The sequence below is a fragment of the Chlorocebus sabaeus genome, chromosome 9 (genome assembly GCF_047675955.1).
Source record: "Chlorocebus sabaeus isolate Y175 chromosome 9, mChlSab1.0.hap1, whole genome shotgun sequence".
Taxonomy (NCBI): domain Eukaryota; kingdom Metazoa; phylum Chordata; class Mammalia; order Primates; family Cercopithecidae; genus Chlorocebus; species Chlorocebus sabaeus.
In genome coordinates this window covers 125,056,970-125,069,573 of record NC_132912.1, presented here as the reverse complement: position 1 = coordinate 125,069,573, position 12,604 = coordinate 125,056,970, and the positions used below count along the sequence as shown (strand labels likewise).

At 36.4% G+C, this 12,604-nt stretch overlaps 1 protein-coding gene across 5 annotated transcripts in view; it reads right to left on the bottom strand.

Moving 5' to 3' along the window:
* The window catches only part of PLEKHA1 (pleckstrin homology domain containing A1), a 57,678-nt gene that overhangs the window by 9,264 nt on the left and 35,810 nt on the right, over window positions 1-12,604 (bottom strand). For all 5 annotated transcript variants that reach the window (XM_007964295.3, XM_007964291.3, XM_038009665.2 and 2 more), the window contains exons 6-8: window positions 10,095-10,220; window positions 7,087-7,230; window positions 5,070-5,138 (exon numbers count right to left, since the gene is read on the bottom strand). In XM_007964295.3, coding sequence (XP_007962486.1) covers window positions 5,070-5,138; window positions 7,087-7,230; window positions 10,095-10,220 — 339 coding nt within the window. The remainder of the gene's footprint in view (window positions 1-5,069; window positions 5,139-7,086; window positions 7,231-10,094; window positions 10,221-12,604) is intronic.

Genomic DNA, 12,604 nt, shown 5'->3' with positions numbered 1-12,604 from the left:
TTTAGAAAAATAGTACAAAGAATTTCTGTATAACCTACACCTTGTGTTCTAAGCTGTTAATATTTTACATCTGCTTTATCATTATCTGTTTATGTTTATATATGTGTGTGAGAGAGTATATGTATATATATAGATTCCTGAAATGCTTGAAGTTGTAAATATGATGTATCTTTACTAAACACTTCAGTGTGTATTTCCTAAAACATGGATGTGCCCTTGCATAACCACAGTGCAATTATGAAAACTGGAAACTCAATACTGATGCAATACTATACTCTACAGACCATCTTCAGATTTCATTAACTGCCCTACTCGTATTCTTTACAGCACAAAAACTATTTTCTGATCCAGAGTTAAATCCAGGATCATACCATGTATGTAGCTGTCATGTCGCCTTTAACTGTGGAATAGTTCTTCATTCGTTTTTCAGAGTTTAAAAAAGTCCAGGCCAGTTATTTTTGTAGAACACTTGCCAGTTTGGGTTTGTCTGACATTCGTGTTGAGATTCAGGTTATACATTTTTGACAGGAAGCCACAGGCATGACACTGTTCTTCTCAGTGGACCACTATTAGGACGTACACACCCAATGGTGGCTTGTCCTGTCACTGGGGTGTTAACCTTGATCTCTTGCTTAAGGCCATGTTTGCCAGTAACTGTAAAATTACTTTTTCTCTTTGTCATTGTTAAGTATCTTGTGGGGAGATACCTGGAGCCTGTAATAATACCAGGTTTCCCATCATAATTTTGCAACTAGTTTTATCAAACACTGAAAACTCTTGCTTGAAACCATTACTAGTGGCTGCCAAATGGTGATTTTTCTAACCCCATCAATCCATCTACATATATTAAATAGAATTTTACTCTAAGGAAATATTTTTCCTTCTCCATTTAGTTATTCACGACTTATTTTATTCTATGGGTTATATTCCATTACTATAATTACTTATCTTGTTTTTAAATTGTCTGCATTTTGGTCAGTCCCTTCAAGGTAATTTCTGTGTCCTTTTGACATGTTCCATTCATTCTCTAAGCCACTTCCTTATTCTCTGGCACAACTTCACTTTCTGAGCTGTTTGTACTTTATACGCCCCAACTCTGAAATCAGTCACATCGCCAAGGGTTCCTGATTCCTTTTGTTTACAGAATGGCATTTACACTTGCTTTTGGGAAGGGTAGGTAGGGATTTGCCAATCTCTTCACTCAGCCACAACCTTCTCATGACAGATGAGAATATTTCATTGCAGTTTTAATTTGCATTTCTCTAATTATCAGTGATGCTGAATTTTTAAAATATTTTAAGATCTATTTAAATTTTTAAATGAATTGTCTATTCATGTCTTTTGTTCATTTGCCTACCAGATATTTTCCCCTTCATTTTCTCTTTTTTTAATCTTTGAAACAAACATGAATTTATACAAGGATTGAAAATACAGCACAAAGAACTAATTTTCCTGAACCATTTCAGAGTGAGTTGCTGACCTGTCCCACACGACCCCTGAATACTTTTCCTACAAAGACATTCTCTTACATAATCACAATACAATCATCAAAATCAGAAAACTGTGCCCAAAATGTCTTTTATTAGAGCAAAAGGATTCAGTTCAGAAGCACGAACACCATCTGCTTGTCAAATATTTTCTTTCCCTCAGTCTGGAACAGTTCCTCATTATTTCCTTGACTTTCATAATCTTCACTCTATGAAGACTGCAAGGTAGTTATTTTGTAGAATTTCCCTCATTTGGGTGTACCTCATGATGGGATTCTGATTACATACCTTGGGCAGGGGTATCACAGAAGTGATGCTGTCTTCGTCTTCCGCTGCCCTGTCAGGTGATTTCAATTTATCTCATTACCAATGACATTCACTTTAATCATCTGACCAACCTGAGTAAAGTGGTATCTGCCAGGTTTCCTCATTGTAATGCTATTCTTTTCCCCCTTGTACAATACTTAATACCTATTTTAGTAGATAGGTACTTAGAAACTATGTAAATATCTTATTCCTCATCATACATATAGATATACATCCATTCATCAAAAAGTATTGTTTCTCTGAACAAGATTTGGCTTCTATTATCCTTAACATAGTTCTTGATTTTATCAGTGTGTATGTGACCATTCTCCCATCTCTGCCACCACCCCTTCCCCATGTGGATGCCCTTCTCTCCCTACTCCGCGTGGGGCTAACCCCCCAAGAGGAGAGCCTCCTTGTCCTGCATAGGCTCTGACACCCACACAAGGCTGCAATGGTCCCTCTTGGATGCCTATGTTGCTTTGCCTCACCTAATAAACAGGGGTCTGAATTGTTTGGGATTGATGGAAGGAAAAGAGGGCAAAGGAGGTGAGGAAAAAACCCCTCAGTTTTTAAGATTCCTTGTAAGTTTTATCTCTAATATATGTTGCAAATATTTTCACCAGTTTTTCGGCTGTGCATTTAAGTCTTTTATACTTATTTTTAAATTTTTTAAATGATCTTTTAGAGATACACACTGAGATATTTACGGATGAAATGGAATATCTAGGATTTGACTCAAAATATGAAGCAGGAGGTGGGTGGTGAAACAGAAGAAACAAGACGAGCTGAGCCATATGTTAACAATTATGACATCTAGGTGATGGGTATATGCAGGTTCCATGTATTATTTCTGTCTACTGAAAGTGTATGTTTACACTTTTCCATGACGAAAAGGTTTTATAAAAGAGCCCATTTACACTTTAAACATTTTTATCATGTATTATTCTTGAGCATATATAAAAAAGAAAAATATAAACAAGATAAACTGGTTACAGTTTTTAAGATTTCACATTCAGATTCCAGCTCTTCTGAATCACTTTTTGACTTAGAGCCACCAATGTCCATGTTTTTCACTCCAAGTCATTCTTTGTGCCAAAAAGAGTGTTGGTGACGCAGCATTTAAGAATGCTTCATGGTGTCCCTGAGATTTCCTCCCAAGCTGCCAGCACCCTTTCCTGCACATGCTGATGCCCGTGTCTTCTGGATTTTACCCAAAGGTACTATGCATATGGCAAGCAGTCAACTACAGCACAGCTGCAGCCTGGCTGCCCCTCACCCTTAGCAACTCTAAGACATACCGTTAAGATTTCAGAAATGTTAAAACTGGGGGACAGGGAGCTGAGACAAGAACTATTACAGAAATACTAAGTTTTGAAAACCTGTATGCTGGGCATTATTCTGTGAAATTTGAGAGGAAGAACAAAGAACTACCAGAGGAGATAAACTATACCCTGTAAAATTAGGAAAATTTAAGTATAGTTATAATTACTGACCTTTAAAGGTTTTCGGCTTTATCTGCAATTTCTAAACACTAAAAATAATCCGAATTATTAAAACTACTGTTGATGATGGGGGCACATGTCAATTTCCCCATCAAAACTGAACTCCTGAAGGCCAGAGAACTTTGCTAATTATTCTCTTTTATTTCCAGTTCCCAGAAGAGTGCACCAAGTTCATGGAGAGCTCAATGAATGTCTGTTGCATGAATGACTCTTCCCAGGAGTATTGGCATTAAATAAAATCAATGAGACAACCTGCTAACCAAGCACAAATGTAGCCTCTGAGACAACAAGGCAGGTACTTTCTGAACCAAGAAACTACTACTTCCAGTTGAGGCTCTTAAGATTTGAGAAAGCCCCATGCTAAAATGACTCTTCTGGCTATGCTATGCCATTTTTCATTTATTCAAAGACACTTATTATCTACCAAGTGCCAGACCCTGTGATCATAAGAGACTACAAGAGTCTTTACCCTTAAGAAGCTCATTTAATTTAGTTGCAAAGACAAGAATGCACGTGACTGCCAAACCCTGGGAAGAACATTATGATACAAGTATGCACAGGGTACCACAGGGCACATAAGGAGAAGACACCTAACCCAGAGTCTAAAAGCTTCCCAGAAGAGCTGACTCCTGAGGTGAATCTTAAAATATTCCCTTCCTATACACTAGGGCTCTGCTGGCAAATACAGTGGCCATTGTGTGTAATGATGTAAATTTAAATTAATTAAAATGAAACAAAGTCAGTTTCTCAGCCACACTAGCCACATTTCCAGCACTCAACAGCTACATGTAGCTAGTGCCCTTGGACAATACAGATACGGCACATTTCCATTTGTGCAGAAAGTTCTAATGGACAATGCTGTTCTGGTGACTTCATTCAAATAAAGCATAAGGTTCCCTTCTCAAAGGTCCCACACAAAAAGAAGAGTTAGGATAAACATTTATACTACAGAATTGCATTCAATTTATCCAAAAAGCTATTTCAGGACTCAGGTCACCCTACAATATTTTAAATAAGGATGCAACTCAAACAAGGCAAACAAGGAATTTCAATTTCTGATTCTACCTTCAGGGAGGATAAAAACATCTTATGTGAAGTGATTTATGAGTCAATGTGAAATAGGTAAAGAAAATCTCAAGAGAAGGTAGAAATACAGAGGGTTAAATGTTGACTTTTACAGATAGAATTCTTTACACCTCTTTCGGCACTGTAATGTTACTCTTTTTCAGCCTTTGTATAATACTTAATACCTATTTTAGTAGATAGGTACTTTGAAACTATGCAAATATCTAATTCCTCATCATACACACAAATATACATTCATTCACCAAAAAGTATTATTTCTCTGACAAGACTTGGCTTCTATTATCCTTAACATAGTTCCTGATTTTATCAATCAGTGTGTATGTGACCATTCGCCCATCTCTGCCACCACCCCTTCCCCATGTGGATGCCCTTCTCTCCGTACTCCGCGTGGGGCGAACCCCCCAAGAGGACAGCCCCTTTAGCGGAAATTTATAGACTACAGGATTCTGAGATCTTCAGATCTTTCAAGGTAGAATGCCGCTTTGAAGACAGGATCTTTTTACTTAACAATGTATTTAAGAAAAATATCATTAACCAAAAGCATCACAGCCAAATAAACTGTATGTACCTCTAAAAACTAGACTTATTCTAAAACTAGAGAACAGTACAAGAAATTACATATAATCACTACAATGCAACATTTTTCAAACATTCTTACAGCAACATTTATGACATAACAACATACCAGTTCAGATTTGAAGTAGCCTATTGTGTTTTCATCCAACTGAAAATATCTTCTCTTCCAGTTTTTCATCTACCAGAGATGAACACAGACATAAGACTTGTGTTTCTAAGAATGTGAAATGTTAGTCACCACTTAATTACCCTGATACAAATCCACAATCAGACATGCCAAGCACTAAAAAATCTCATTACTTCCCTTAGAGATGCGATAAATTAAACCTCATCCCTCTCTAGCTACCCAGGCTTTGAATTCCTAATTCAATTTTTGGTGCCTGGCACTCATCTTTTATTGTATGATTTTATGTGGTTTTTTTTTTGTTGTTTTGTTTTTTTTTGAGACAGAGTCTTGCTCTGTCGCCCAGACTGGAGTGCAATGGCGCGATCTCGGCTCACTACAACCTCTGCCTTCCGGGTTCAAGCAATTCTCCTGCGTCAGCCTCCCAAGTAGCTGGGATTACAGGCGCCTGCCACTATTCCCAGCTAATTTTTGTATTTTTAGTAGAGACAGGGTTTCACCATGTGAGTCAGGCTAGTCTCAAACTCCCGACCTCAGATGATCCACCCACCTCGGCCTCCTAAAGTGCTGGGATTACACGCGTGGGCCACCGTGCCCAGCCTATTTCATATCTTTAGTGTTGAAACTTTTTTTTTTTTTTTAAAGCACCTCCCCTTCCTCCTACTCCCTACCCCACCCCCGCCCGCCCCATGTAAAGAGCAAACACAGGAAATGTTATTAAACCACATCAAGTTTCTCCATCTGTAAAAATGCATGAATTCTTCCACAAGTACTTTATACGTAGTAGTAAAGCACTAAATATTTAATAAAGTAAACCTATTTTGTACACACATTTTTTGTCAATAAAATATAGTCCTTGTAAAAGCACTTAAGTATCTCTGACTGGTACTTTGGACTTAAGAGTAAAACAAAAAGGAACCATCAGGCTATGATGCTCAGTTGTGTGTAAATTAGGGCTTTCAATCTACACACAACAGAGCATCACAGCCTGATGAGAATTCTGACTCTACCTGTAGACATGCTACAGTAAGAAAACCCTGCCCTCACCGGCATTTTTGTCCTCAGCCTAAAGCAGGTCAAACAGGTGAAAGGACATTCCCCTGGCTGCCCTAAAACAATTAAGAGTTGCCAAAAAGTGATGAGAAATCAAACAGAACCACCAAAATAATTTTAAGTATTTCTTTACTCAGACTTAAACATTTCCAAACTTCACAGTTAATTTTCTCATGAAATTCTAAAGATTTAGTTCACATAGGAAGAATGGCTTAAATACTAAGGTATGTTGCAACCTTAGAAATATTGGTAAATTTACTTGCTCTTGCAAAAAATTCATCATGGAACTATGTGGGAATACCTGGGCTAACCCATAACAGCTTTTACTAAGTACCAGGTGCTGTGCAAAGGGAAACACACCTTTTTTATTTACATCTCTTAAAAAAACAAAAACAAAACGCTAAATGGTAGGTTTTATATGATATTCCTTAAGACAGAAACTGAGGGCCTGAGAGATTAAGTAAGTAGCCCAAGGTCAGAAAGCTTACCACTGAGGTCAGCCCAATGCCTAATCAAGGAAGAGACCCTCCTATGCCCCACTCTTTCTCCTGCCCCTGGCCTGCCATCTCCCCACTAAAGCTCTCGATCCCTGACCCACTCCTGAAGATGAGTGGAGATCAATAGAAAAACTTTCTCTTTCCCTGACCCACTCCCAGGATGAGTGGAGATCAACAGAAAAACTTTCTAAAACATTAAACTGTTAGGAAAGTTCATTTAAACTGAAAGTCAGTGGTAATGGGCATTAACTTTCCTGGCCCCATGCAAACCAAGCAAGTAACAGCACTGAATTACAAACATAGAATATTCCCTATTTTATCTCCTGACTCTCCTCAGCATGCTGGTCTCTCACTTTGGGTCTTTCATAAAATAAAGCAATTTCCATGTTAATTTGAGTTTGCTAGAACATAATCCTTTTTCATTATTTCATGTATTTTGTTAAGCTACTCACCACTGCTCCTTGTTTTACACAATATCCAGCTTTGATAACTGCACTATCTTGAGGTGGTTTAGGAGTAAAGTAAGGAAGATGGCTTTGTGACCGTTTCAGATTATTTCTGTCAATTCTTTCACCACATTCATTTACTTCTTCTTTCTAAAATGAAGCACAATCAATAATTTTCTTGCTTGTTTAGCATACTTTTATTTCATGCTATCCCAGTAGAAAATCTTAAAATCCACCTTAGATTAGTTAGAAACAGATTTTTGAAGGGTTTTCTAATTAATCTGATATACTTACTCATAATTTTCCTGTCACTGATTAAAGTACAAATTTCTGTTCCTCTTGTTCTGCACAAGTCCTGCCACCAGTGCTCTTTTTTGGGGAAGGAGTTAACTTTTTATTTTGAAATAATTACACGGATTCACCAGAAGCCGCCCAAAAAAAGTACAACAGGTCCTATGTACCCTTTCACTAGTTTCCCCTCAAAGGGAAACTGTATAACATTATCAAAAACAAGAAAATGACATCAGCACAACCCACACACTTTATTCGGATTCCACTAGCTTTACACACATTCATTTGTCTATGTGTGTCTATACAGTTCTATGCAGTTTTATCACATGTGTAGATCTGTGTAATTACCAACACATTTAAGACCCAGAATTGGTCATCACCCCAAGGCTCCCTTGTAAACTTTAGAGCTCCTACCCCTAAATCACTTGGCAACCACTAATCTGTTCTCCAAGACTATAATTTTGACATTTTGAAAATATAATGTAAATGGAAACAAACAGGTTATCTTTTGAGATTACCGATTATCTTTTTTCACTCAGCATAATTCTCTAGAGATTCGTCCAGGCTGTTCCTTATATCTAGAGTTCATTCCTTTTTATTGCTGTATTTCCATGATATGGATGGATGACCAGTTGTTTAACTGTTCACCCATTAAAGGACATTTGAGTTGTTTCCCGCTTTTAGCTATTAGGAAAAAACTGCTATCAACATTCACGCACAAGTTTCTATGTGAACATAATTTTCCCTTTCTCTACGATAAACACCTAGGCCTGCAAATGCTGGGTTGTATAGTAATCACAAGCTTACTTTTATTAAAAACCACCAAAAAAAAAACAAAAAACAAAAAAAAAACACCAAACTGTTTTTCAGAGTGGCTATACTAATTTTCATTCCCACCAGCAACACGTGAGAGATGTTTCTCCTCATCCTTGGCAGCATTTGTGTTGTCACTTTTATTTTAGCCATTCTGATAGTGTGCAGTCATCTCTCATTGTGCTCTTACTTTGTATTTTTTCCCTACTAGCTAATGATGGTGAACATCTTTTCATGTGCTTACTTACCATCTGTGTATCTTTTATCTTTTGATGAAATATCTGTTCATCAATTTTCTAACTGGATTTCTTGGGTTTTTTACTGTTGGGTTCTGAGTTCTTTTTATGTTCTAGATAAAAGTCCTTTGTTGGACATGTGGTTTGCAAATTTTTCTCCTGGTTTGTAGCTTTTCATCCTCTTAAGAAGGGCTTTCACAGAGCAAGTATTTTTTATTTTGATGAGATCCAATTTACCAATTTTTGCCTTTTACAATAGATATATATTATTTTATAATTTTTAAAACTATACTACAAAATAAATGATGCAATAAACTTCTTTGAGAGTTTTAAAATTACACTCCCCCCCATTAAATCCTAGAAACGACTGAAATATCTATACCAAAATTACAATGCAACAAAATCTTAACTCTAGACAAAATTAAAACAGCCGCAGATACTAATACAATATCTTAACACAACTACAGGAAAATAGTCTTACCCTTTATGTCAACATAGGTCATAATACCAGTGAAAGCAGCTTAATCTAGCTACATAGTAACCAGAAGGTTAATAGTTTAAAATCATTACTTTTGGAAAAAGTAAACACACAATTCTAGTTCATTTTTTAATCCAACTTTGGTGAAAAATGTAGGCTCTATGACAGCATGGAGCTGTCATATTTTGTTCATTTTGTCAATTTTCTTCATTAACATACCCTTTGCCAAGCATAAAGCACTCAATAGTTAATTAATTAATTAATGTTGTAAGATTTCTAATCCCACTAATCACCCTCCCATAGCAAAAGACCTGAAAAATGTGGGGCATAATACAATTTGACTTAAAAGATTTATAAAGTGTCAAAGTCTTACTTTAAGTTCAAAAGGCACACTGGTAATGAAAATACCCAAGCTTGGCAATACCAATTGATTACTTTAAAATTATTGCTTTCTCAACTACCAGTAACTTAGTAGCCATTACAAATTCAACCTTTTCAACAGCAAAACAAGAAATTCAAGCTCAGACAAGAGTTTTAATTTCATCAAAAATTGTTCATAAATTTATATTTTTCCTAAAACTCAAATAAATACTTAATTTAGCATATGGTTACTTCTGAAATATAACTGAGTTAAAATCCCAGTCCTCTGTTTAGCTCACTTAGGCCAGGTTGTAGAAAAAGTAGATTTTAAAAATTACTACTTGCAAACTCTTGTCTCAGTAATTTTATTTCTAGGAATTTCTCCTTTAAGAATATTCATCATAGCATTGTTTATAAAAGTAAAAGAAACAAAAAGGAAAAGGAACTCTATTTGTCCAATAGAGGATTTATAATTTATGGTAAATCCATGGAAGAACTACTATGCACTCATTAAAAATGATGTAAAAGGATTTCTGATGACTTGGAAAATGTTCATGATGTAAGTGAAAAAATCTGTTTACAAAGTGTAATATACAACTCATATCTCCGTTTCTGAGGTGAAAAGTACACCGAAGAAAGGCTCAGAGAAATCATGATAAAGTGTTAAACGTTATGTAATTTCCAAATTTTTTATAATAAATACTTTTGAAATAAAAATATTTATAGTAATTGAATATTATACTAATTCAGCAAAGATGCCCTGTTTTAGTTTTAATAATATAAAAATCAATATATAGTAATTAGACCCTCACGCAATAGAAGAGTTACCTAATTACCTGAGTGGGAGTAATGATGGGTACGCCACCAACAATATCAGTTCTGTAAGACACTTGCTTTTTCCCACATTCACCATGGCGACTTAGGTTATCAGAATTAGGCTGTGAGTCTGACTGCTTTGGTACCTGAAATAGTAAATAAAATGAATCATTTTGCAACCAGCATTATACATGTGAACCTATTTTCTCACAGAATTTCTAATTAATCGTCTGTTTGTATATAGTTGACAAATACATATAAAAATTATTTACAGTCCATATATGTACTCCTTTAAGTTATCACACTAATTTTTCTGTTAGAATAATACTTTATAATATAGCTATCACTTAATGAGTGCTTACTCGGGCAGGTATTATTTCATACATTTTTCTCCTTTACTGCTCCTGTCTACCCTATGCATAGGGGCTTTACCCCCACCTAAGAGATAAGGAAATAGGCTCAGGGGCATTAGGGAATATAGGTTTAGGTCCTGACTATAATACATTCTAGCCAAGTGTGTGTAATTCTGCCAAGCCCAACTGCTGTGCTCTAGACCCTGTTAACTTGCACACTTACTACTGGTTTACAGCTCTTTGCTGTTTCCTTCCCTTTCTCCATTCCTACCCATGACTCTGGGATTGTGGCATATTCAGTCTTTCCTGACTTCTAGACAGAGACTATTACCAAAACCACCGTGTATTCAATAAATGCTGAAAGACTCAATGGATGAATCCAACGTCAGCAGGAAAAATAGCAAAATTCTTAAAACACATCAGAATCCTGGCTAACCCAGTGAAACCCCGTCTCTACTAAAAAATACAAAAAACTAGCCGGGCGAGGTGGCGGGCGCCTGTAGTCCCAGCTACTCGGGAGGCTGAGGCAGGAGAATGGCATAAACCTGGGAGGCGCAGCTTGCAGTGAGCTGAGATCCGGCCACTGCACTCCAGCCTGGGCGACAGAGTGAGACTCTGTCTCAAAAAAAAAAACACATCAGAAGTTTCAAACAAAACTTTTCATTAGAAATTTAAAGAAGGAATTCCAATACTTGGATCAATGATAAATCATTCACAAGTACAGGAAAACAATGACTGTGGTAACAGCAGAATCTCCTATTAACACCTCACTAAAGTGGATGAAAAAATCAAAGGTATCACAAATTTTTAACATATATTTTAGCTTTTCTTATGTGATCTACTCAGTAAATAAGGTACTGAGTTAATCATTTCTATCTGTAGACTGTTAAGCACGTAGTCTGTATTTAAATTATACATTTTTAAGGCTGTGAAAAAAATGTAATCAAATCTGCTTAGCATCAATTATGATGGTGAACATGATTTAGTCTTTCTCCAATGATTTAAAGGGCATTTGGAACCTTGCAGTCTTTCAGAAACACTATGACAAATACTACTGACAATCACAGAAGTAGTGGTGTAGAAATATTTAACTTAAATAGTTTGCTTGTCATATAGCTAATTCCTGTTAATAGAGTACTGGTAGAACTACAGGATACCATTCACATTGTATTCAAAGGCTCAAACCATTTACTAGTGTGATTCCAAAGCAGTGTGGTTTCTCAAACTTTAGAGTGCACAAGGTATCACCCAGGAAGATTATTTAAAACTTTAGATTCCCCTGCTTCGAACCCAGAAACTGACTCCACAAATCTATACTGCAGCCCAAAAACTTGCACTTTAAGCAAGAACACCAGACATTGTTGAGGAAGGAGTTTCAGAAACCACATTGAGAAACACTCTCTAAAACCTGTGCTCTCCTTCTATACGATGCTACTCCCACCCGATTTGTAGAAAAGAGGGTATACAATGCAGATAAGGATTTGCAAAGCAGCATTTTGCAAACTATTTAGCAAACATGGTCCATGTGTATATGAAAGGATGCTGAGCTACAGTAAATCCCAATTCACACAAATGTAATTTATGGATATAATAAATGACTTGTCTCTTAGGTGACTTCTAAAACTCCCTCTCCCTTCCTTCCCTACCTGCCGCCCTTGAAGTGGTTTCTCTCAGGCCTCAAGCCCAACCCTCCAGCCTCTGGTTCATATTCATACTATAATGCCCTCATCCGCAGAAACAAAAGAGAGAGAAAACAGGAAAGAGAAGAGAATCCTGAATACCTCTTGAATGCTTCTAAGAATGTGCACATTTTGGAGGGCTTTTTAAAGGCAATAAAATAATGAAGATAACTTTCCTTGTCAAATAAAATTAGGATAGTATACCCTGGAACGATTTGCTAGGGAAGCCCATTATATTTTCTAACAAATAGCATCATATATTTCAATTATTCTGACAAAGAAAATATGGCCCAGTTATCTCACTGAGAACAGAAAACAGCATTAAGAGAACTTGAAACCAGAGAAAAAACAATCTATTCAACTAGATTAGATGAGAGGTGCTGCTAAGAGGTGACCCATAAGAAAACCAGCCGTTATTCTCTCAAGAAGTTTACTCAGACATCGGAATTATTAAGAAAAACCTTTAAAATCATTTTTAAAATACTGAAATTTATATTG